This window comes from Podarcis cretensis, assembly GCF_951804945.1.
Source record: "Podarcis cretensis genome assembly, chromosome: 1".
Lineage (NCBI taxonomy): Eukaryota > Metazoa > Chordata > Lepidosauria > Squamata > Lacertidae > Podarcis > Podarcis cretensis.
In genome coordinates this window covers 126,801,538-126,825,156 of record NC_137170.1, presented here as the reverse complement: position 1 = coordinate 126,825,156, position 23,619 = coordinate 126,801,538, and the positions used below count along the sequence as shown (strand labels likewise).

General features: G+C 44.2%; 1 protein-coding gene across 5 annotated transcripts in view; it reads left to right on the top strand.

Annotated features, from left to right (window-relative positions):
* MYO1B (myosin IB) overlaps positions 1–23,619 on the top strand; it is a 162,522-nt gene that overhangs the window by 92,862 nt on the left and 46,041 nt on the right. For all 5 annotated transcript variants that reach the window (XM_079976602.1, XM_079976601.1, XM_079976604.1 and 2 more), the window contains 5 exons: positions 3,920–3,983; positions 20,304–20,402; positions 20,611–20,714; positions 22,645–22,792; positions 22,943–23,061. In XM_079976602.1, the coding sequence (XP_079832728.1) occupies positions 3,920–3,983; positions 20,304–20,402; positions 20,611–20,714; positions 22,645–22,792; positions 22,943–23,061 (534 nt within the window). The remainder of the gene's footprint in view (positions 1–3,919; positions 3,984–20,303; positions 20,403–20,610; positions 20,715–22,644; positions 22,793–22,942; positions 23,062–23,619) is intronic.

Below are 23,619 nucleotides of genomic sequence, written 5' to 3'. Positions count from 1 at the left end.
AGACCATAAGACGCACCTAGTTTTTGGAGGAGGAAAACAAGAAAAAAAATAATTCGAATCTCAGAAGCCAGAACAACAAAAGGGATTGCTGCGCAGCGAAAGCAGTGATCCCTCTTGCTGTTCTGGCTTCTGGGATAGCTGCGCAGCCTGCATTCGCTCCATAAGACGCACACACATTTCCCCTTACTTTTTAGGAGGGAAAAAGTGAGTCTTATAGAGCAAAAAATATGGTACTCCCTCGGGCCTTATCTGGCCCGCAGGCCTTAGTTTGGGGACCCCTGGGTTATGGGGAGAGAAGCATTATTCCATAACTTTTGAGAGTCTGTGTAGTATACGAAATGCGGGTGGTGCTGTGGTCTAAACCACTGAGCCTCTCTGGCTTGCTGATCGGAAGGTCAGCATATCGAATCCCCGTGACGGGGTGAGCTCCCATTGCTCTGTCCCAGCTTCTGCCAATCTAGCAGTTTGAAAGCACGTCCAAGTGCAAGTAGATAAGTAGGTACCGCTCCGGCGGGAAGGTAAATCTGTTGAGAGTCAGGGATGCCATGAATTGGGCACTCTGTGATTCATCCTCAGTCAGGGAATCATAGAATTGTAGAGTTGAAAGGGACGACTAGCATCATCTAGTCCAACCCTCTGCAGTTCAGGAATCTTTTGCCCAATATGGGGCTCGAACCCACGACCTGGAGATTAAGCCTCATGCTCTACCAACTGAGCTATCCCAGAGAGAGGGGTTCTGTGTGTACAAATGGTGTTTGTGAGCCATGCCGGACCGTTTCTGCTGCTGATTGATCTGTCCTCTTAGCTTGTGTGGTTTTCATGTCAGAAAAGGGAGACTTTGAGAAGCAAGGTCTCCGAGCCCCTACTATGGGTCAGGCAGGCATGCCCCAAAAGCATATGCATGAGGAAACACCAGGTTGCCAGGATCAGGGATTATTGTTTCTGGGAGTGTGAAAACTAGCCCTGTGAGTCCAGGGCACCAAGTGCATTGAAGATCAGATGATTAGCACTGGAGGTGCTAATTACTTTGCAGCTATGACTTGCAAATTGCTGGCAAACATCTTTTCTTATGGGCAGTACTGACTGTTGAATAAAACCTCACTGAATTTCTACACCTTTAGGAATTTGAACTTTTTTTTACATTGCCACTTTTACCTAGGTGAATGCTCTATTATTATTATTTTTCATTAACTGCCATGTAAATCTACCCCCCTCTCTCTATATATCCACATTATAAATACAATGGTACCTCAGGATGCAAACGGGATCCGTTCCGGAGCCCCGCTAGCATCCCGAACAGAACATAAGATGTGACAGCGCGTCTTAACGTGCGTGGGGTGTGTTTCGCCACTTCTGCGCATGCGCATGACGTCATTTTGACTAACTGCGCATGTGTGAGCAGCAAAAGCCGGAAGTAATGCGCTCCATTACTTCCGGGTCGCCACGAAGCGCAACCTGAAAGCGCTCGACCTGAAACGTATTTATCCCGAGGTATGACTGTAGCTGGGATGTGGGTGGTGCTGTGGATTATTCCACAGAGCCTAGGACTTGCCAATCAGAAGGTTGGCGGTTCAAATCCCCGTGACGGGGTGAGCTCCCATTGCTTGGTCCCTGCTCCTGCCAACCTAGCAGTTCAAAAGCATGTCAAAGTGCAAGTAGATCAATAGGTACCGCTCCGGTGGGAAGGTAAATGGCGTTTCCATGCGCTGCTCTGGTTCGCCATAAGCAGCTTAATCATGCTGGCCACATGTACGCCGGCTCCCTTGGCCAGTAAAGCAAGATGAGCACCGCAATCCCAGAGTCGGCCACGACTGGACCTAATGGTCAGGGGTCCCTTTACCTTTAGCTATGACTGTAGCTGTCACTCCAATTTACCTTGTTAAATTGAGGGACCCTTGTACAGTGGTACCTTGGGTTACATACGCTTCAGGTTACATACACTTCAGGTTACAGACTCTGCTAACCCAGAAATAGTACCTCGGGTTAAGAACTTTGCTTCAGGATGAGAACAGAAATCGTGCTCCGGTGGCGCGGCAGCAGCAGGAGGCCCCCATTAGCTAAAGTGGTGCTTCAGATTAAGAACAGTTTCAGGTTAAGAACGGACCTCCAGAACGAATTAAGTACTTAACCTGAGGTACCACTGTACACAATTCATTTAATTCTACCACTTTCTTACTTATTCTATTTTAGATGTTAGTAGGGAGAGCTGAGCTGCGGGGGCTTTAAATGTCCCCCTCCTCAGTAGCTGCTGTGGAACAAAGTTGTCTAGTCTGGGAAGGAGGGTTTGTAGTGAAAGAGTGGGATGAAGAAACTCTGTTGACGGCCAGAGTTGGCAGCAAAGTGCCAGGGCGAGCCACATAGCCTTGGGAGTGTTTTCCTTCCATCCCTCCTCTTGCCCAAGGCTCTATAGTTTGGAGTCTCTGGGGTAGGGCAGGGAAACAAACCATGGCATACAGCAGGTGAGTGTGGCTTGGCAGAAACAGTCTCATGGCTCAAGTGGGGTGGCCTGGTGAGCCTACTTAGGTTTGTGGGCTGGAGATTCCCCATCCCTGGTAATAGGAGTGGAGAACTTGTGGCTCAATGGATGTTGTTGGACTACAACTCCCATTATCCATACTGGCTGGGGTTGATGGGAGTCGGAGTCTTACAGCATTTCAAGGGCACACGGTTTCCTATAGCTGGTGTAGAGAAGAATCCTACTCCCACCCCCCAATACAGTGGTACCTCGGGTTACATATGCTTCAGGTTACATACGCTTCAGGTTACGGACTTCTAACCCAGAAATAGTGCTTCAGGTTAAGAACTTTGCTTCAGGATAAGAACAGAAATCGGGCTCCGGCGGCGCGGCAGCAGCAGGAGGCCCCATTAGCTAAAGTGGTGCTTCAGGTTAAGAACAGTTTCAGGTTAAGAACGGACCTCCGGAACGAATTAAGTACTTAACCTGAGGTACCACTGTATTTAATAAAGGAGGACAAAAAGTTAGCATTGCCACCGTAGCTCCTCCCAATGGCTGTGCATTGATGTAATGTGGATGTTCTGGTCTGTATAAACCAGGCATCTCCAACCAGATGTTTTGGCCTACAACTCCAATGATCCCTAGCTAACAGGACCAAAACATCTGGAGGGCCAAAGGTTGGGGATGCCTGGTATAAACTGTTTCTCCTGCCTTGGAGCTCAGCAGCCAGTTGCTATGCTAGATATGATGGGACTTCTAACTGGCCAGCTGTACACCCAAGCAGAGTCAGGATTTTGAAAGCTTTTCAGTAGCCTGTCCATTTTAAAATGCTGCTTTCAGATGCATTGTTCTTTCATCCTCTGCAGAGTTCTTTACTTGGCCAAATTTCCAAAAGGCTCTTATCTGACCTTGCAACGTCAGTAATTACCCTTATTTGTAGTTAGCTGTGTGTGAGAGACAGGCAAGAAATGTCAGGAACTTGCAAATGGTGAGATTTCCTGGTAAATCTTAAGATAATAGGCCCAGAGGAAAATACTGGGGAAACTGACTTGCACCAGTAAATGTCACAGGGAGTTGAAGTGCCTTCAGTAAATGTCCAGGTATTAACTTTATGGTTGTTGTTGTTGTTGATGCAGTTGTTAAAAATTTCTTGCTGAGTTGATATAGTGGTGATCTGGCCTACAAGCAAAAATTAATTTAATAGCTTGGCTCTTATGAGCCGTCAGATCTTTCCTTTGCTTGGTTAAAAATAAATTAGCATTCATTATTTGGTTTGACCCAGTTATAGTGCAGCTCAGGAGATCTTAATCTGAAGATTATTAGAAGTCATTTACACTTAAATATACACACTTCAGGACAATGGAATTTCTCGTACGACATGTAACTCCAAGGACGGCTTGAAAATGTCAGGCTACCTCTTTTGTTTCATGCAAGTTTTCCCCCCCAAATCTGTTCTCTTTGCAGGGAAAGTACATGGACATCGAATTTGATTTCAAGGGTGATCCACTTGGAGGAGTTATAAGCAATTGTAAGTACTGGCATAAATTCCTGTGAGTATTTTCATTATGCCACATGCAAGGAAGTGCAATTTAGATTGAGCATTTGACGGACATAATTCCTCAAATCTGTAGTTTGCAAAAAATATATATATGGAGAACTGGCCTGTCTTATTTAAACATTCAGATCCTTTTGCCAAACTACATGTTGCATGTGTTCCCATAAGGCCCCACCCTCCACACCACCAGTGTAAGCAGATGGCTTGGGCAGGTGCATCTAAGTGACCCTGAATCCTTACCCTGCCTGTCATTTCTTCAAAAAGATCCTTTCCCAGATCCTTTCAGGGGAAACGTATGGAGACCTGAGGTTATGCAGCTGCCGCGCATAAAGGGTGTGTGTTTGTGAAAGATCTCTCTGTATCACAGAATGAATTGTATGTAGCACTGAGTGCAACCTATCAGATTCACATTGTCCCCAACTAAGCAAAAGCGCTGGAGAACACAACTGCTCTTTGATGCATTGTCACCCGGCTCTCTCATTAAGCTGAGCTTCCCTTCGTGGAATTTTCTTTCGACTCGACATTATGACATGGTAATTCGCCCAGCCAGATACATTATATGCATGCTTTTTTTATTTTTGCTTTAGCCAGTCTTACTTGAAGAACAATAGCCTAAGCCTCCAAACGCTGCTATTTGTTTGTTCATCAAATTACAGTCCTCCTTAACCTATTGCACGCCTGCTCTTCAAAAGCCGGTCACATAGCTTCCATTCTGTGGAACCGAGAAGGAGCCAGCTTTTAATCAAACTCTTATTGTTTCTGAGTTGTTTCAGTAAAGCATGAAGTCACCAGTAAAAGTTGGAATTCACCAGGGTTCACTCAGTAGCAAATCTATACATTTGGAAAAAGCTCTTGCTTAAAAAAACTTCTGTTATCCCGTCTCCCGTCACACTAGCCTCCAGGCAAATAGTTAAAACTGCACCCTTTGATCTAAAAATGTCAGGCTCGTTGGAGGTTCCTTTTCAGTGCATGAAACTTGAAATCAAAGGACAGGCAATTCCCTTGTTAATCTACTCCAGTCTAACCCTTGTTAATCTACTCCAGTCTAAAATAGCATCTTTGAGCGGGTGAATGGGGGTGGGGTGGTTTGCAACATTTAGTCAACTAATCATTTAGATGAATTGATTTAAAAGTTGCTCCCAGCAGAGGCAGCAGATTTTAATTTTTAATTTTGTTTTTATTTTAGAATTAACTGTTTTGGGATATCTGGCTGAGGATCAGCATTGTATCTATGCCTGCTGTTCTTCCTTCCCCTTCTCTCTTTAGTGTAATACTTCTGGGGTACATTAAGCCACAATTTTCCTTTGAATCTGTACCATTCGTTAAGCTCTGTGGTTTGTAACTACAAACCAGGTTTGTGAACCAAGGCTTGACTTTGGTTTGCAATCCAGGAGTCGAAAACAACATCCTTGTTCAGACGTAATGCAAAAACGTAGTTTAACAAACTGCACAAGTCTTGCATTTAGTAATTTCCAGCCCATTGAAACCATGGCATTGTTAGGGTGAGATTGCAAGGATTTAGGACACTTGCAGAATGAGCAATTTTCACGTCTTGCACCAGGGGATGTCGTTGTGCTAATGGGTTTCAGCTGTTCCATTTGTTGTAGTGAATGCTGACAATTAACAAATCTGACAATTGCACAACCATATATATGTATTTTTTGTATTTTTTGCACCATAACACTCACTTTTTTCCTCCTAGAAAGTAAGGGGAAATGTCTGTGTGTGTTATGGAGGGAATGCCTACGGATGGCATACCTACGGATTTTCCTCCTCTAAAAACTACATGCGTGTAATGGTCGGGTGCGTGTTATAGAGCGAAAAATACGGTATATATATATATATATAGAGAGAGAGAGAGAGAGAGAGAGAGAGGGAGAGAGAGCGCGCGCGCACTTTGAAATATTTTAAATCCCTGAAGGTTTATCAGGTCTGGGTCTTCCAGGGCTTGGAGACCATGTGGGAACTCCCATCTATACCACTTGGAGTTCACGATGGAAGAACCGTGATATAAAAATGTAATACATACAGTTAATGTTTTCAAATTACAAATTGTTTAGTGCAGGCAAACTCGGCCCTTCAGATGTTTTGGGACTACAATTCCCTTCATCCCTGACCACTGGTCCTGTTAGCTAGGGATCATGGGAGTTGTAGTCCCAAAACATCTGGAGGGCTGAATTTGCCTATGCCTGGTTTAGTGCAATGAGAAGCCTTGGGGAAGCCTCAGACAAGTTATCCTGGAGTCCGTCCCCCCCCCCCCAAGATAAGCGAGTTATTGCAGCGCTGCAAAGTTATGCTTTGTCCTTTACAGATTCTCAGCTGAGAGAGAGAAGAGGGCTAAGGGAGGTACAGAACTCTGCCACTGACCATCTGAGCAGGATCCCTGAGTTTGTGCCCTACCTTTCAGCGCCATAATGATAGACTAGGAAATAACTATGGAATGACGTACAGTAATGGCTATTTGGAAAGCTTTTCATCAATATGGGTATATTTGCAACCCAAATGGCAGGGCAAGGCTATAATTAAGTACCAAATCTGTTCCTCCTCCAGAAGCACGATAATACAAACAAGGACTGTTGGTTTTTATTTGGCTAGAAAAGAAACTCCCCCACCCTCGCTTCTTTTATAATGGAGAAAATGTGTCAAGTAACTGGAATCTCCATTATTTTCCACCAGGTCCCTTGATGCTGGCCTTTTAATTATGTGAATATGCGAGATACAAAAGCAGTACGCTTGGAAATGTTTCATATTGTTTTGTGAAGGAATTCTGCTTTTTAATGGTTTTAATGGTTTTTTAATGGTGTGTATCTGAAGAAGTGTGCATACACACAAAAGCTCACACCGATAACAAACTTAGTTGGTTTCTAAGGTGCTACTAGAAGGAATATTTTAATTTCGTTTTAATGGTTAGATATTATGGTATTAATTTTTGGCTCCTATTTTGTTGTAGGGTTACCGTACTTCCCCTAGTCGCTTTTTGGAAATGCAGGCCTCTTGTTTTAAGTTGTTAGTGCATCGTATATGAGTTTCCGATACAGTTTTCTGGGCCTGTAAAGCATGACTGTGTCCCCTTACTTCTGCCCTGCTTTTTTCCTGAAGGCTTCAAATCATTTCCTATCCTTTGGTTCTTCCAAAAGGAATAGATGGTGGAAGCACTCTTAACCCACTAAGTGACCTGCATTGTGTCAGAAGCTGGCAGGAGCCCGAGGAGAAGGAGGAAGGCAGAAGAGGGGGAAAGAGAGGAGAAAGATCCCAGGGAAAGGACCAGTGGTTTGTGTTAAGTTGTGGGTGAACATATCAGACGACAGAGCGATTCTTCAAACAGCTCTTGTTTATTCACAGGCCAGAACAGAACTGAACTGAAGGGTTCAGCCAGCCTGCTTATATAGAGCTCCACTAGAACGCAACAGTAACCATTTTCTGTAACTATCCAATCACTGAACATCACTTTCATTCCCTTATTTGCATATGTGGACCTGAGTGAAAACTATCTACAGTATCCCCCTGCTGGCCCAGGGTGAGAACTTCAGTACATAACAATTTGTGGGGTTCTGTGCCACCCATGAGGCTGGCAGGAGGGTGACGAAAGCAGGAGATACATCAGCAAGAGCGAAAGGAGCTGACGTTTAGGGAAGAACTGCAAGTTCAAAGAGGCGGAAACAAGAGGAGCGTTTAAAGGAGGGACAGGGTGGCAGTGAAAATACTTAGCAAGGAACAGTGTTGTCTATCACTTGAACATTAGGAGTTGATCATAAAATCTAGTCCAACCCCCTGCAATGCATGAATCTTTTGCCCGACGTGAGACTCGAACCCACAACCCTGAGATTAAGAAACTCATGCTCTACCAACTGAGCCTATCCAGTGAAACTTCAGTGTAACTGAGTGTTTCACTGTCAAATTGCTATCAGATCCATCCACTTGTCCTTGCTGGCCCAGGGTGCATCTTGAGAAATATCCCAAACCGAACTTTTTAAAGGAAGTGAATTATGATGCCATTCCTCATAGGTGCTGCACAGTTTTGCTGCTTTTTACCTCTCGGCCGCCTTGCCTGCACGGCATCTGGGCTGTAGGCAGGCCCTCGCTTAATGCAGGATGTGCTCCTCAGTGAAATAGGTGGGATAATTTTGTTGGCATTCCGGACCAGGTGCCCCCCAGATGCTCTTTTTTCGGCTTGCTATTCTGGGATGTCAGAAGTCTGTCTCAGGCTTCACTTCTTCTTGCCTGTTAGAACAGTCCAAATAATAATTGTCCGAGAGTAAAAGACCTGTGAAGAGGTTTTCAAACCTTTTTCTGCAGTGCCTTAACTGTGTTTGTACGTGTGTTTCCGATGCATAAAAATGCTCTCTGCACCATGCTTTTAGATTCCAACCTTCATGGAGGGGGTTTTGTAGTTGCTTGTTCTTTTTGTTAACCTGTCTTCCAACCCAGCCCGGATAGCTCGGTTGGTTAGAGCATGGTGCTTATAATACTAAGGTTGTAAGTTCAATCCCCATATGGGACAGGTGTATATACCTGCATTGCAGGGGATTGGACCAGAACAGGAGTCGGTGATTTTTTTTAGCCGCTGGCCGGTCCACTGTCCCTCAGACCTTGTGGCGGGCCAGAGAAGTGGCACCAGGGGGTGGAGCTGGAAGAAGAGGCGAGGCGGGCTGTTAGGTTGTGGGTGAACATATCAGATGACACAGCGATTCTTCAAACAGCTCTTGTTTATTCACAGGCCAGAACAGAACTGAACTGAAGGGTTCAGCCAGCCTGCTTATATAGAGCTCCACTAGAACGCAACAGTAACCATTTTCTGTAACTATCCAATCACTAAACGTCACTTTTGATCCCTTATTTGCATATGTGGACCTGAACTCTCTACAGTATCCCCCTGCTGGCCCAGGGTGAGAACTTCAGTACATAACAGGGGCAAGTAGTCCTCCTCCCTCCTTCCCAAGGGCTGCTGCTGCCGCCACCACCACTGCTGCTGCTTCTCGTGGGTAGGCAGAGCGACCTCGTCCGCTCCGCTCTCTGGCACACAGGAGCACCAGGGCGGTGGGCACGGTGGAAAGATGAATGGCGCGAAAGGGCTGGCTCTGGAGAGGGGCTGCTTAAAATGGCGCTCAGCCAGCTCAGCTCAGCCCCCTTCCTCCTCTAGGCAGGGCGGGGAGAAGCCAGGAGGAGGGAGGGAGGAGGCACCACCGTGGTGAGTGTGAGGGAGAGGGGGGGGAATGGAATGGTGCAGGGGGGGAAATGGCACAGCCTGAACAAACAGAATCCCCACACCGATCCACGGACAGTCTGCAGGCTGAATCCTGAAGGCAAATGGGCCTGATCTGGCCCGCGGGCCTTAGTTTCCTGACCCCTGGGCTAGAATATCCTCGGGGTCCCTTTGTAGTTTAGTTAGGTTCAACAGATTTAAGTACGTTTAAACAACTAACAGGGACGCGGGTAGCGCTGTGGGTTAAACCACAGAGCCTAGGACTTGCCAATCAGAAGGTCGGCGGTTCGAATCCCCCCGATGCGGTGAGCTCCCGTTGTTCAGTCCCTGCTCCTGCCAACCTAGCAGTTTGAAAGCACGTCAAAGTGCAAGTAGATAAATAGGTACCGCTCCGGCGGGAAGGTAAACGGTGTTTCCATGCGCTGCTCTGGTTCGCCAGAAGCGGCTTAGTCATGCTGGCCACATGACCCGGAAGCTGTATGCCGGCTCCCTCGGCCAATAAAGCGAGATGAGCGCCGCAACCCCAGAGTCGTCCGCAACTGGACCTAATGGTCAGGGGTCCCTTTATCTTTACCTTTTAAACAACTAACTGCTTGTTTCAGTAGCTTTGTATGCACCATTCTAAAGGGTTAACTAAACTGCTAACAATGCTCTGTTTTTTCCTGCTCCCATCCAGTTCTGAATTTGGTACTGCTCTGGTGAAGAGGCGGTAAACCTTGTCTGGGCAGATTTCCTCTGTCCAAGACCCCCCCCACCCACCCCTTTCCCCTCAGTAGCACTTTGGGATGACACACATGTCTTGGAAGGAAGCGTGTGGCTTGTCAGGCTGCAAGTTTATATTTAGCTTTCAACTCTCTTGCTTGCCACACAAAAAAAAGGAAAGAAAAGGGAGGGAAAGACTGGTTAGCCAGAATGGTCCCTACTGTGCAATGGAAGAAGAGGAAGTGACTAAAAATAACTGTTCCTGGACCATTTAGAATATATTATACTACTGACATTTATTTCTTGCTTGTGTTATATAGTCATTCCTTTCCCAAATGTGAATTCAATTTGTAACTCAAATGAAAGAAGGACAAGTTAACTGTTGTATAATAGACGAGAAAAGCACCCCAAATGTGTTTTTTTTGTGGCATGGCTTACCAATCGTACACATTTAAAAGAGGTGGTGTTTCTGTATGTAGACTAGCCAGCCTTAAACAGTGGCTTGTTGTCTTGGCCTTTTTTCTTTTTTTCCATATCTATCTATCTATCTATCTATCTATCTAACTAACTTTATTAGAACAATACATACAATACATTTTGCAAAACCAAGCAAAAGCAAAACGCAACAAAAACAAAACAAAACAATAACAACAAACTAAAACACCAAAAACGTCACATATTCTCTTGACTTCCATTCATCCCCTTGTGTTATCTAAACTTTATTTTCCACTTCACACATTTATATTTCTTCTTTCTAAATATTTTAAAATACTTTATTATTTGTTCCTCTATTGTCTTGCAAGATTCAGTCCAGACCCGTCAAAGCATTTAGATTTTTACAGTACTGTTTTATATACTCTCTAAAGACATTCCATTCTTTATTTAATCTCTGTTTTGAGTCGTCTCTTAATCTTCCAGTCATTCTGGCTAATTCTATATATTCTATCATCTTCACCTGACAGTCTAATTTGGTGGGTAGCACTTCTCCTTTCCATTTTTTTGCTATTAAAATTCTAGCTGCCATTGTCACATACATGAAGATTCTTCTAATTTTTTTTGAGGGGGGGGGATTTCAGTAGGCATAATGCCTATTGGGAAGGCTCCTATTGGATTTTTTTGAAATGAACATTTAAAGATTATTTTTTTAAAGTTCATTATATATTGTGTCCCAGAGTTCTCTCACTGTCTTGGCTTTTTAAAAGGTTCAGAAGCTACATAAGCTTCCTAGTTTGTTTCTCCTGTCCGTGCCAAGCCAGGAGCAATCAGGTAGCATGTGCAAGCACACTGGTTTTGCATGGTAACCAGTGATAAGCCAGCAACTATGGCTTATCCTGACATGCAAACATGGCCATAGTGTTGAGCACTGCTTTTTTTATCATGTGGCCGGGCTTATCACTACTCTGAGCCCATACAGAGAAAAATGCTGGGGTGAAGTTTCACCCTATGATGGCAGCTTCATCCTCTGTACCATACTTCTGTAGGGTAGGGGGAAATTTGGGGTGTAGCAGATGGTGGTGGATGTGTGGCAGAATGTACAAATAGTAAGATGTGGTGCTGCATAGGAAGTAAATGAGTTATTCTTACATCATAGGCAGGCTGCAGTTACTGCCCCAGAGACAACAGGAAACTTAAATAACCTTCAGCACCTTATATTGCCTGCAGGGTTTCAAACAAATGTTTTCTGTTAGATGTACATTTACCATCAAGCAATTTGATATTTGATTTGAGCTTAATGAGGGTGAAAGAGGAGAGCGCAAAATATGGTCTGAAGCTCAACATCAAAAAAACGAAGATCATGGCCACTGGGCCCATCACTTCCTGGCAAATAGAAGGGGAAGAAATGGAGGCAGTGAGAGATTTTACTTTCTTGGGCTCCATGATGGTGACAGCAGCCACGAAATTAAAAGACGCCTGCTTCTTGGGAGAAAAGCAATGACAAACCTAGACAGCATCTTAAAAAGCAGAGACATCACCTTGCCAACAAAGGTCTGTATAGTTAAAGCTATGGTTTTCCTAGTAGTGATGTATGGAAGTGAGAGCTGGACCATAAAGAAGGCTGATCGCCGAAGAATTGATGCTTTTGAATTATGGAGCTGGAGGAGACTCTTGAGAGTCCCATGGACTGCAAGAAGATCAAACCTCTCCATTCTGAAGGAAATCAGCCTTGAGTGCTCACTGGAAGGACAGATCCTGAAGCCGAGGCTCCAATACTTTGGCCACCTCATGAGAAGAGAAGACTCCCTGGAAAAGACCCTGATGTTGGGAAAGATGGAGGGCACAAGGAGAAGGGGACGACAGAGGACGAGATGGTTGGACAGTGTTCTTGAAGCTACCTGCATGAGTTTGACCAAACTGCGGGAGGCAGTGGAAGACAGGAGTACCTGGCGTGCTCTGGTCCATGGGGTCACGAAGAGTCGGACACGACTAAACGACTAAACAACAACAACAACAACAAACTGTTAGCCGTGCCTTCTTCTGAGGAGATGTATCCTCCCACTAGCACCAATAATTTAATAGTAATAATTTTATTAGCTGTACCCTGCCCTATCTGATTGGGTTGCTCCTTCCAACAAATATAAAAGTGTAATAAAACATCAAACGTTTAAAACTTCCCTATACAGGGCTGCCTTCAGATTTCTTATAAAAGTTTTATAGTTATTTATCTCCTTGACATCTGATGGGAGGGCGTTCCACAGGGTGGGTGCCACTACCGAGAAGGCCCCCTGCCAGGTTCCTTGTAACTTCACCTCTTGTGATCCTCTCTCCCCCCACATCCCACGCCCAGCACTTAGCAGCCTTGCAGATAAATATACAAAATTTGCCAGCATGCACATTCTTCTCACCACCTACCTGCTTGTATTTACCTGAGCCCTGCAGGATGTATTTTGTGATAAGTCCGGCAAGTAATTGGTGAACGGCAAATGGGGAGCTTGATGTGCTAGCCTGCCAGTGCGCAAGTACACTTTATTTCCTATATTGCTGTGCCCCTTTTGCACTTTCTTTTTGGGTGAAAATGTGTCTGAAATATTTAATCTTTGTTTCTTAATGCAGAGTTGATATCCATCAGTATACAGTGGTACCTTGCGTTACAGACGCTTCAGGTTACACACGCTTCAGGTTACAGACTCCGCTAACCCAGAAATAGTACCTCGGGTTAAGAACTTTGCTTCAGGATGAGAACAGAAATTGCGTGGCGGCGGCAGCAGGAGGCCCCATTAGCTAAAGTGGTACTTCAGGTTAAGAACAGTTTCAGGTTAAGAACGGACCTCCAGAACGAATTAAGTTCTTAACCCGAGGTACCACTGTAATGAGTTTTTTGAAGATTCCTTACCAGTTTTTTTAAAGGATCTATAGGCTGTGCTGCATGCTTGGGATCTACAAAACGGGCATAACCTAAGCTCTGTTTCAAATAAGACTGGGAATGGTAGTTGCCTGTTATAGTAAATATCTGGCTTCCTGCTTATAACTACTCTCTGGAAAAAAAAAAATCCTGTAAGGGCAGTGCTGTGAATGTTCCTCTATGGAAATTGTTAATTGCTTTAACTTCCCTCCTAAAGACAATCCGAGAGAGACTGGTACTTCTAACAGAATCAGCTGAATGTTTTCAGGAAACTGTTTATATAAATCTCTCTAGGGGCATGTAAGTAATTGCAGCCAGGCCTTGTGTACAGTTTTTTCACCAGCTGAACTCTCCCTTCGAACAAGTACACTTACGCTGGTTTTAGAACGATTTGCACATGAGGTCCGTAAGTGTTTGACAAAAGCAAGGAGATACCGCGGAATTCCTTTAGTGTGTAGTCATTCTGAAACGGGAGAGAAAATACTTATGGCGAACAGTAGATTGAGCGGCTGAAAAGCTAGTAAATTCCTAGATGCAGAACAGCTTGCCTATGTCTGTTGCATCTTTTTACAGATGTCTACTTTGCAACAGTCACCTCTGTATGCAGATGTCTTCTCTTGCTGTGGTCTCTAGCATGGATTGCATATGTGAAGGAGAATATCTCTGATTATAATTTTTCACCCTTGCACTTTTGTTTCTAACAGTATTTTCTAGAATGGGGTAAAGCAGAAAGAGCCATGGCATTTAGCCTCTCCTAAATTGAATGTGACCCAAAATGACAGATATGATACTCCTATTGATGCAGCCCAGAATTGCATTGGCTTTTTTAGCTGCCGCGTCAGTCACACTGTTGGCTCATGTCAAGTTTGTGGTCAACCAAGACTCCTAGATCCTTTTCACATGTACTGCTCTCAAGCCAGGTGTCACCCATCTTGTATTTGTGCCTCTCATTTTTTTTGCCCAAGTGCAATACTTTACATTTCTCCCTGTTAAAATTCATCTTGTTTGTTTTGGCCCAGTTCTCTAATCTGTCAAGGTCGTTTTGAAGTGTGATCCTGTCCCAGTTTGGTGTCATCTGCAAATTTGATCAGGATGCCCTTGAGTCCATCATCCAAGTCGTTGATAAAGATGGTGAATAAGACCGGGCCCAAGAAAGAACCCTGTGGCATCCCACTAGTCACTCTTCTCCAGGATGAAGAGGAACCATTGATGAGCACCCTTTGGGTTCGGTCAGTCAGCCAGTTACAAATCCACTGAGTGGTAGCATAGTCAAGACTGCATTTTACCAGCTTCTTTACAAGAGTATCATGGGGCACCTTGTCAAATGCCTTGCTGAAATCAAGGTAGGCTACATCCACTGCGTTCCCTTCATCTACCAGGCTTGTAATTCTGTCAAAATATGAGATCAGGTTAGTCTGACATGACTTATTTTTCAGAAATCCATGCTGACTATTGGTGATCACAGCATTCCTTTCTAGGTGGCTCACAGACTGTTTGCTTAATGATTTGCTCCAGATTCTTCCCTGGTATTGATGTCAGACTGACTGGGCGGTAATTATTTGGGTCCTCTCTGTTCCCCTTTTTGAAAATAGGGACAACATTTGCCCTCCTCCAGTCTGCCGGGACTTCGCCTGTTCTCCAGGAATTCTCAAAGATGACTGCCAGTAGTTCTGAGATCACATCTGCCAGTTCTTTTAATACTCTTGGATGCAGTTCATCTGGCCCTGGAGACTTGAATACATCTAAACTAGCCAAGTATTCTTATACTATCTCCTTAGTTATTCTGGGCTGTGTTTCCTCTGCTGAATCATTTGCTCCAAATTCTTCAGGTCGGGCATTGTTTTCTTTATCGGAGAAGAGTGAGGCAAAGAAGGCATTGAGGAGTTCAGCCCTTTCTGTGTCCCCTGTTTGCATTTCACCATCTTCTCCTCTGAGTGACCCCACTGTTTCTTTGTTCTTCCTTTTGCTACGAACATACCCATAAAAGCCGTTTTTGTTGCTTTTAACCTCTCTAGCAAGCCTGAGTTCATTCTGTGCTTTAGCTTTTCTGACTTTGTGTCTACACGTGCTGGCTATTTGTTTGAATTCCTCTTTGGTGGTTTCCCCCCTTTTCCATTTTTTGTACACATCCTTTTTTAATCTTAACTCAGTTAAAAATTCTTTAGATAGCCACCCTGGCTTCTTTAGGCACCTTCCATGTTTCCGTCTCATTGGGATTGCCTGAAGTTGTGCTTTTACTATCTCCCTCTTAACAAACTCCCAGCCATCATGAACTCCCTTTCCTTTTAGTATTACTGTCCATGGGATCTCACCCAGCACTTCCCTAAGTTTCATGAAGTCGGCTTTCTTAAAGTCAAGAAATTGAGTCCTAGTATGCTTGGCTGCTCCTTTCCGCTGTATAGTAAACTTCAGAAGAGCATGATCACTCGCGCCTAATGATCCTTCCACTTCTACCCCACTAACCAGGTCATCAACATTGGTTAGGACCAGATCTTAAATGGCTGTTCCTCTTGTTGCTTCTCCCACTTTTTGGACAATGAAGTTGTCTGCAAGGCCAGTGCTCTTGGCTGAGTTTGACATCAACTTGCTAATCAGAAGGTCAGCAGTTCGAATCCCTGCGACGGGGTGAGCTCCCATTGTTCAGACCCTGCTCCTGCCAACCTAGCAGTTCGAAAGCATGTCACAGTGCAAGTAGATAAATGGGTACCGCTCCTGTGGGAAGGTAAACAGTGTTTTCATGCACTGCTCTGGTTTGCCAGAAGCGGCTTAGTCATGCTGGCCACATGACCTAGGAGCTGTGTGCGGACAAATGCTGGCTCCCTCGGCCAGCGAGATGAACGCTGCAACCCCAGAGTCGGTCACGACTGGACTTAATGGTCAGGGGTCCCTTTACCTTTACTTATAAAGGTTATGGGTTGTCGTCAACTAAGCTTTACTTTGAGTAAACCCATTGCAATGAACAAACTAAGTTAGGTACATTCATTTTCCTGGATTTACTCTGAGTAAAACTTTGTTGCATACCAGCCAGATTGGTGTGTTATAATAATTATTATTATTAGCACCTTGATCAAAGTGGAAAAATGAAAACAGAAACATAGGCTTATGAAATCCAATCACTGCTGCATTGCCCTTCCATCAGCTGTGTCCATTTCCAGATACTTTTGGTGAAATTGCAGTATTATAAAGAGCACCAACAGGTCTTATCATTCCTGCCCAGTGTTTTGCAGTATAATCTTTCAGGCATGTCAGGGCATGTGGATATGTGTTCCGAGTTGTTCTAATACCTATTGAGGTTAACTGTACATAAATCCGTACAGAATTGGAGTGCAAAGGTGACCAGCAGACATCTAAATCTTAAAGCACAAGAGTAAACTGAAATAAAACCTAGTTCTTGGGTTCTTTGTCCTTGGTACGCTTCGAGCATACATAATACTCTGCAGGTCCCGGTTACCCATGGTGCAATGGTGTTTGTCTACAGTATATGTGTGAGTACCATAACTACTTGGATGAAGACAATCCCATGAATTCTCCCCATTCCCTCCCTGGCTTCCACCCTGTGGAACACCCTCCCTTCAAATGTGAAGGAAATAAGCAGCTCTCCTATCTTCAAAACACATCCGAAGGCAGCCCTGTTCAGGGAAGTTTTTAATATTTAATGCTGTATTGTTTTTAACACATGATTGGGAGCCACACAGAATGGCTGGGGAAACTCAGCCAGATGGGTGGGGTATAAATAATACATTATTATTATATAGTGATGTGATCATTTGAATGGCAAGACACCTTCAAGTGACCCGATCCATGTGTTGGTGGTTTTCTTTGTTACACTGCAACCACATCAAGTGACAATTATGAGAAATTTGTTGCATGTGTGTGAGTAAAGAGGAACTTTGTCACATGACAAAGTATGTGATTATATGTTTAAAAATGTATGTGGCTATATGTAAAAGGAGCCTACTTTGGTAGATGATCCGAGCCAAAATGAACAGTGTATTTGGTACACTGTTGAGAGAGAGAGCACAGACTTCTCAGCTCAGGTACTATCCTGGCTCTCCTCCCCAGACACAGAACTTGACACATTATCATGACTGGAGGTTTTAAAAGTTTTATGAATGAAGTCAGTGCAACATCCATCCCAACTTTGGGTCTACAGGTTATAAGCTATTAAACCACAACAGAGTGCTATGATACATGAAGAGGCTTAACTAAGAGGTTGACCCAACACTTGACATGCACCCTGTGTGCTCCTTTTGAATAGTAGGCACAGGTATTGCGCAATGGATACCCTGAGTCTCTGGACTCAGCAAGCAAACAGGTACTCCTGTGTAGAGAATGGGCATGTGAGGTTTGTTGCTTTAGTTCATGATTACCTGGTTTGAAATATGAATTTGTCCAGTACTTAAAACTTGGCTTGCTGAAAGAAAGGGCTGCTAAATGTTCGGGTTTTCCTGGCAACATCCGGGAATCGCCATGAAAAATGGTATCCGGGCAGATTTTTGCCAAAGCAGCAGAATGTCTGGTGAAACCCAGGCATATGGCAAGTTGGGTTTTTTTTTTTTTAATCTTAAAAAATCAAAGAAAAAGCCCAAAACCACTTTTGTTTTGGGGAGGGGGAAAAAAAGCTCAGATAGGAAGGAAGGAAGGAAGGAAGGAAGGAAGAAGCTCAACAGTTCTGTCCAGATTTTCACTTTGGGGAATATGGCAGCCCTTTGAAAGATAATCACTTGACTTTACTGGGCGTGTAAATCATGCATTGTTGTTAATTATGATCGTATTGATTCCAAAGATCACATAGTTCATTGTTGTTGCTTCAACTATCATGGTCATATCAGACCTATTGTTGGCATCTGTCTGTCTCGAGAGACAATGATAGTGAACCTCCAGTGGTGAGGTCAAGCCAGTGGAGAATCACCACACCTTCTGTAGTTGCAGAGACTGGTAACTTACAATGGCTGCCTCCCGCATGACCTCTTCAGGACACAAGTGTGTTTGGAGGTCCTGGGCTCCCCAGATGACACTGATGTGGTCCAAAGGAAAGCAGAGCAATGTGTTTGGCACCAGCTTGGCTGCAGGAGTTTCCGCAAGGCACCATCCAACCGTCTTAGGACCTCCACTTTGGGTTTACTCCTTAGCCTTTTCTTCTCCCAAAGATAAACCCCCAAGGCAACAAAGGATTAGGATCAGAGTTTTCCATATCAAACCAAAGATCACGTAAATGTTGCACTGCTACACTCTTCAATAACAAATTGCATTCTTCAAATATTAGTGCTTGACTTCATTAGCACATTCTTGGGTTTAAAGGGGGAGAATGATACCCTTGCTTTGAGCGCCAGAGATACGTTCATTTATACAGATTTCTTTCTTGAAGCATAAACTGCCTTCTAAATGTTCTACCCAGTTCTGCGACGCAGAACAACAGTGCTTTCATTCTGAGCATCCTTTGTGGAAAGGCCCCTGTATATTTACTTTTCTAATAGCAGCAGGTGACATGAAGACAAAACGCTGCTGGTAATGTGCTGAAATATTAATAGGCCTTATTGTATGGCTTCTTGTTCTGAATGTTAATGTAGCGTAAAACACAGCAGTAGCCCGATGGGGATAAGTTGCATTTGGCATGCAAATACACCCTTTGAGGGTAAAGGCTTATAGCAAATCTGCATTTGAGAGAAAAGGTGAAGGAGTAAACGATAGATATGTTTGCGTATGACTGGGTGTCATTGCAAGAGTGGGGCTTTTATTGCCCCTATTCATTCTACCCAGACATAAGCTTGAAGAGTTTCCAAAGTAATCTAGCTTAAGTCCTTGGTTTGACGCAGGCTGTATTCAAACTATACTTTAGCAGATTAATTTGTGTAATGGAAGAAGGCCAGAGGTATGCCTTGGAGAGACTTTTCACCCGTTTGTTTGAATATGGATGGAAAATGTGTATGTATTGCTAGATTATCTGGCCACACTTTATTGTATTTCATATTTAAGAGATGGCAGTAGGTAGGGAGTGCTCTGCAGCGATGGTTTCAGAGTGTTCCAACGTACCGTAGTTTTCTGTGTATAAGACGAGGCTTTGTTATTAAAAAATACAGTGGTTCCTCGGATTAAGTACTTAATTCGTTCCGGAGGTCTGTTCTTAACCTGAAACTGTTCTTAACCTGAAGCACCACTTTAGCTAATGGGGCCTCCTGCTGCTGCCGCACCACCAGAGCACGATTTCAGTTCTCATCCTAAAGCAAAGCTCTTAACCCAAGGTAATATTTCTGGGTTAGCGGAGTCTGTAACCTGAAGCGTATGTAATCCGAGGTACCACTGTAATGTTAAAAAATGGGAGTATATTTAATGCTGTATTGTTTTTAACACTCGATTGGGAGCCGCCCAGAGTGGCTGGGGAAACTCAGCCAGAAGGGCAGGGTATAAATAATAAATTATTATTATTATATTATTATGCACAGATAGTGCATGGGGGGGGGGGTGTCGTAGGATTGGTTGCTGCCGCGAGCCAGAGATTGTCGGTGGATATTGGGCGTGTTATTGGTGGCTGTGGCAAGGGCTGGTGTTGATTGGCTGTCACTGCGGCAATTGGGCGGGCGATTGGCGGCTTCTGCTGGCGAGGGGACAGACGATAGGTGGCAATTCCCCCTTTAAAAAGCTCAACAACTATAGGCAATCCTCCCCCCCCCATTTTCTTAATTTGGAGTCCTCAAAGATAGGGAGTGTCTTATACATGGGGGCGTCTTATACATGGACAAATACAGTAAGTGACTGTTTACTTGTTAGTCAAACCCCGCCACCCCGAAATGTGAACTCGAAGCAAGTTACAGAGACAAACATTAACACAAAGCAGAAAAATCAGAATAAAAACAACCTAAAATGCTCATTGATTATATGTATAAGACCGCAGATCTAACTCAACCCCACAGTGTGCCACACTTTTCTAACATAAAAAATAAATAACGGGAATGTGATCGTACAGTTCTTTGATACAGGTGTGATAGTGGCAAAAGAGAGGCAGACTAGAGGAGTGGAAAAATAATTTCTGTGGCATCCTTTTTTTTAGATCTGTTGGAAAAGTCTCGTGTTGTTAAACAACCAAGAGGTGAAAGGAATTTCCACATTTTTTATCAGATATTGTCTGGAGGATCGGAAGATTTGCTCAGTGAGTACAACTCTGGTGGTGTTTTAAATGTCTAATAGAATTGCACATGAAGTTGCATAAGTTAATTGAAGTCTCCATAATTGATTTGCGTGGTTTGTATGCCTTTCAGTGCACACACATGTTAAGCAGCTTCAAATCTCACTGCTATTAAGAGCAAAGAGTGGGTCAGGGAATTTAGCTGTTAACAAGGCCCGTTTTCATTTCGTAGAAAAACTTAAGCTGGAGAGGGACTTCAGTCGATACAACTACCTTAGCCTGGACTCTGCAAAAGTGAATGGAGTAGATGACGCTGCAAATTTCAGAACGGTTCGGGTAAGAATTGGTGCAAATTCCGTATTAGTTCAAACTTGACTTCATTTTATAATTTTTCTAAATTGTTGAGTCATCCAAGATGATCAGCAGCATAAAAACATGAAATCTGACAATGTGATCCATTAAAAGAGTTTAATAATATTTGGGATATTAAAAGTTACTTCCGCTACCATAAGCAAGCTTCTGTGACCTGAGGCTGTGAAGTGGTTTATAAATTTGTAAATAATAATAATATATGAGTGTTACTTTTTTTTTTGTTACAATAAAGGCTACATTTGGATTCCACATCATCGAGACATGAAACTATGGTTTACTTAGCTTTTATTAGCTTAAATAAGCCGGTTTCATAAACCAGGGTTCGAAGTTGACATTTTTTTTACACTAGGCATAGTTAAGATTAACCACAGTTTGCTGAGTTCAGATGACACAGCAAGCTATGGTTAGTTTCTGAACTCATTCTGCTCCCTTCCCCTTCTCTGGTGTGACATGAGGCCATTCCTCTCAGGATAAGCAATGGCTTTTTGTGACTTCCAAATGAGTGTTTGCTTTGTTTCTGTGGCCTGCCTGTTCAGTGTATTTGGAAGTGGCGGAAAGACACAGTTTAATGCTGCTTTGGCATCTGTAAGGCTGAAGGGCATTTTAAGCATATTTTAAATAAACTAATAATAGTTGGTTGTGAGGGTAAAATGAAATGGGGAGGTGCGTAGGGGAAGAGGACCGCCGTGCAGGGCCATCTTACCCATGGGTGCTAGGGGTGTGGGGCACCCGGGCCATAGCTGTCAACTTACAGATTTGAAAATAAGGGACCAGCAGCCTCGAAAATAAGGGATCAGTAGCCAAAATAAGGGATTTTAGTCAACCAGCTGAAATACGAAGTTAAAAAGGACCAGATAATTTTGGAGAGCAGCGCTGGTTTTTAGCCCTTTGTTTCCAGAGGTTGCTGATGAAACACTGCAATTAAATAACTACAAGCAGCAACCACTTTTCGCGCAAAACGAAGTCCAAGTTACGAAGATGCTGCTGCAGTTCTGTATCTTTTCTCTCGTGCTCCATCTGCAGCTCTCAGTTCCATCAGGCGTGGCGGGAGGAAGGGGGGGAGTAGCGCCCGAAGTAAACCCACAGATCAGACCATCTATGCTAGTCTACCACTACAAATCTATGGGAGAAGTGTTTGCGGTCCTTCTCCGCTTTCCCCCTCTATGGTTAGCCCTTGGAACACCTGCCCGTGCCTCCTCCTCCTCTCTCTGAACTGCTTTCTCTATGGCTGCCCTCGCTCTTCTCTCAAGGCTCCTCAGCAATTCATATGCCGCACCAGGCTGCCCATCTCATCTGGATCCTTCAGCGGCGCAGCCGCAGTACGGCCTAGTGGGAGCAGTGGTGGCAGCAATGGGCAGAGGGGAGGCCCTAGGCAGAGACGCTCAGTTCAGCGGCCATGAGGAGGATGGCTGCGGAAGGGCCAGAGGCTCCCGGCGGTCCCGGTGGGAAGGGGCTCCCGGGGGCCGAGGCTGGTGAGAGGAGGCCGGAGGGGGGCAGGCCGAGCAGCCAAGCAACACAGTTGGGGCCTCCCTCCTCCCTGGCCGGCAGGGAGGGAGGCTCCAACTGTGTTGCTTGGCTGCTTGGCTCAAGAGTTGAGTCTGGGGAAGAGCCCGCCCATTGGTTGGAGTGCCGCGGTGGGCTCTTCTGCTTCTCTCTGTGCCGCAAGTTCGGGGGCAACCGAGCCAGCGAGACACTGAGGCGGCTGAATGGCTCTGCCCTCCTGCGTGCCTGGGACTGGGCAACCTTGGGGGGACGATGCCAGGCAGATCTTTTATACCCTGGCACTGCATATGCTTAAGACTGCCCTGCCACCATATTCCAGCTTGTGCTCTTTGGAGAAAGGACAGGCAGGATAAATCAGTGCGATGAATAAAACTTGATTTCCTTATTCTAGAATGCCATGCAGATCGTGGGGTTTATGGACCATGAAACACAGTCAGTTTTCGAAGTTGTCGCGGCCGTCTTAAAACTGGGGAACATTGAATTCAAACCTGAATCTCGAGTGAATGGTTTGGATGAAAGTAAAATCAAGGATAAAAATGGTAATTCAAATAATATATTCTGATCCAATCAAATCTACCTGCACTTTGATAACTGGTTTAACACCCCACCCCCACCCCCATGACTTCTGAATATACTTGCTGCCTAGGTAGGTAGGAATGATTTTTAATTGAGATTATTTGCTTCCATAGAGCTCAAAGAAATATGTGAGTTGACAGGCATTGATCAGTCAGTGCTGGAGAGAGCCTTCAGTTTCCGCACCGTTGAAGCCAAGCAGGAGAAAGTCTCTACAACCTTAAATGTGTCTCAGGTAATATTGAATTAGTACTGTGAATATATGTTTTTCTTTCTGATAGAAAACATAGGGGAATTTTCCTTTGTCACAATAAATAAAATGTGACCTGAAAAGAGGAACTTCTGTGGCCCCTCTTGAAGAATCTGTCTTTTCCTATTATTTCATTATGGAAATATGGATATCTACTGTGGGTGCCAATTCCTAGCTCAAAGTGGGCTTTTGTATCTTTAACTTGGATCACAGGCTATCAGTTGCTTTCCAGAATTGATTCTGCAATTTTTAAAGGCACCCCTTTAGTCAGCTGTGTTGAGATTGTACCACACAATCTCACACTGGAGGGGAGTACATGGGGGTCACATGACTGCATGGTCAAGATAAACTTTGCATATGTCTTTTTTATGCTTTATTGGTTTTTAAAACTGTGTAACATAAGTGATCAACAGAAAATAAAAACAAACAAACATTCATTCCATAGTTGGTGCTTGATGTATGTAACAATTTGTACTTGGATTCAACATGACCTCTGGTCCCCCCATTCTGGTTCTTAGATTACATTCTTTAACTGCACACTAA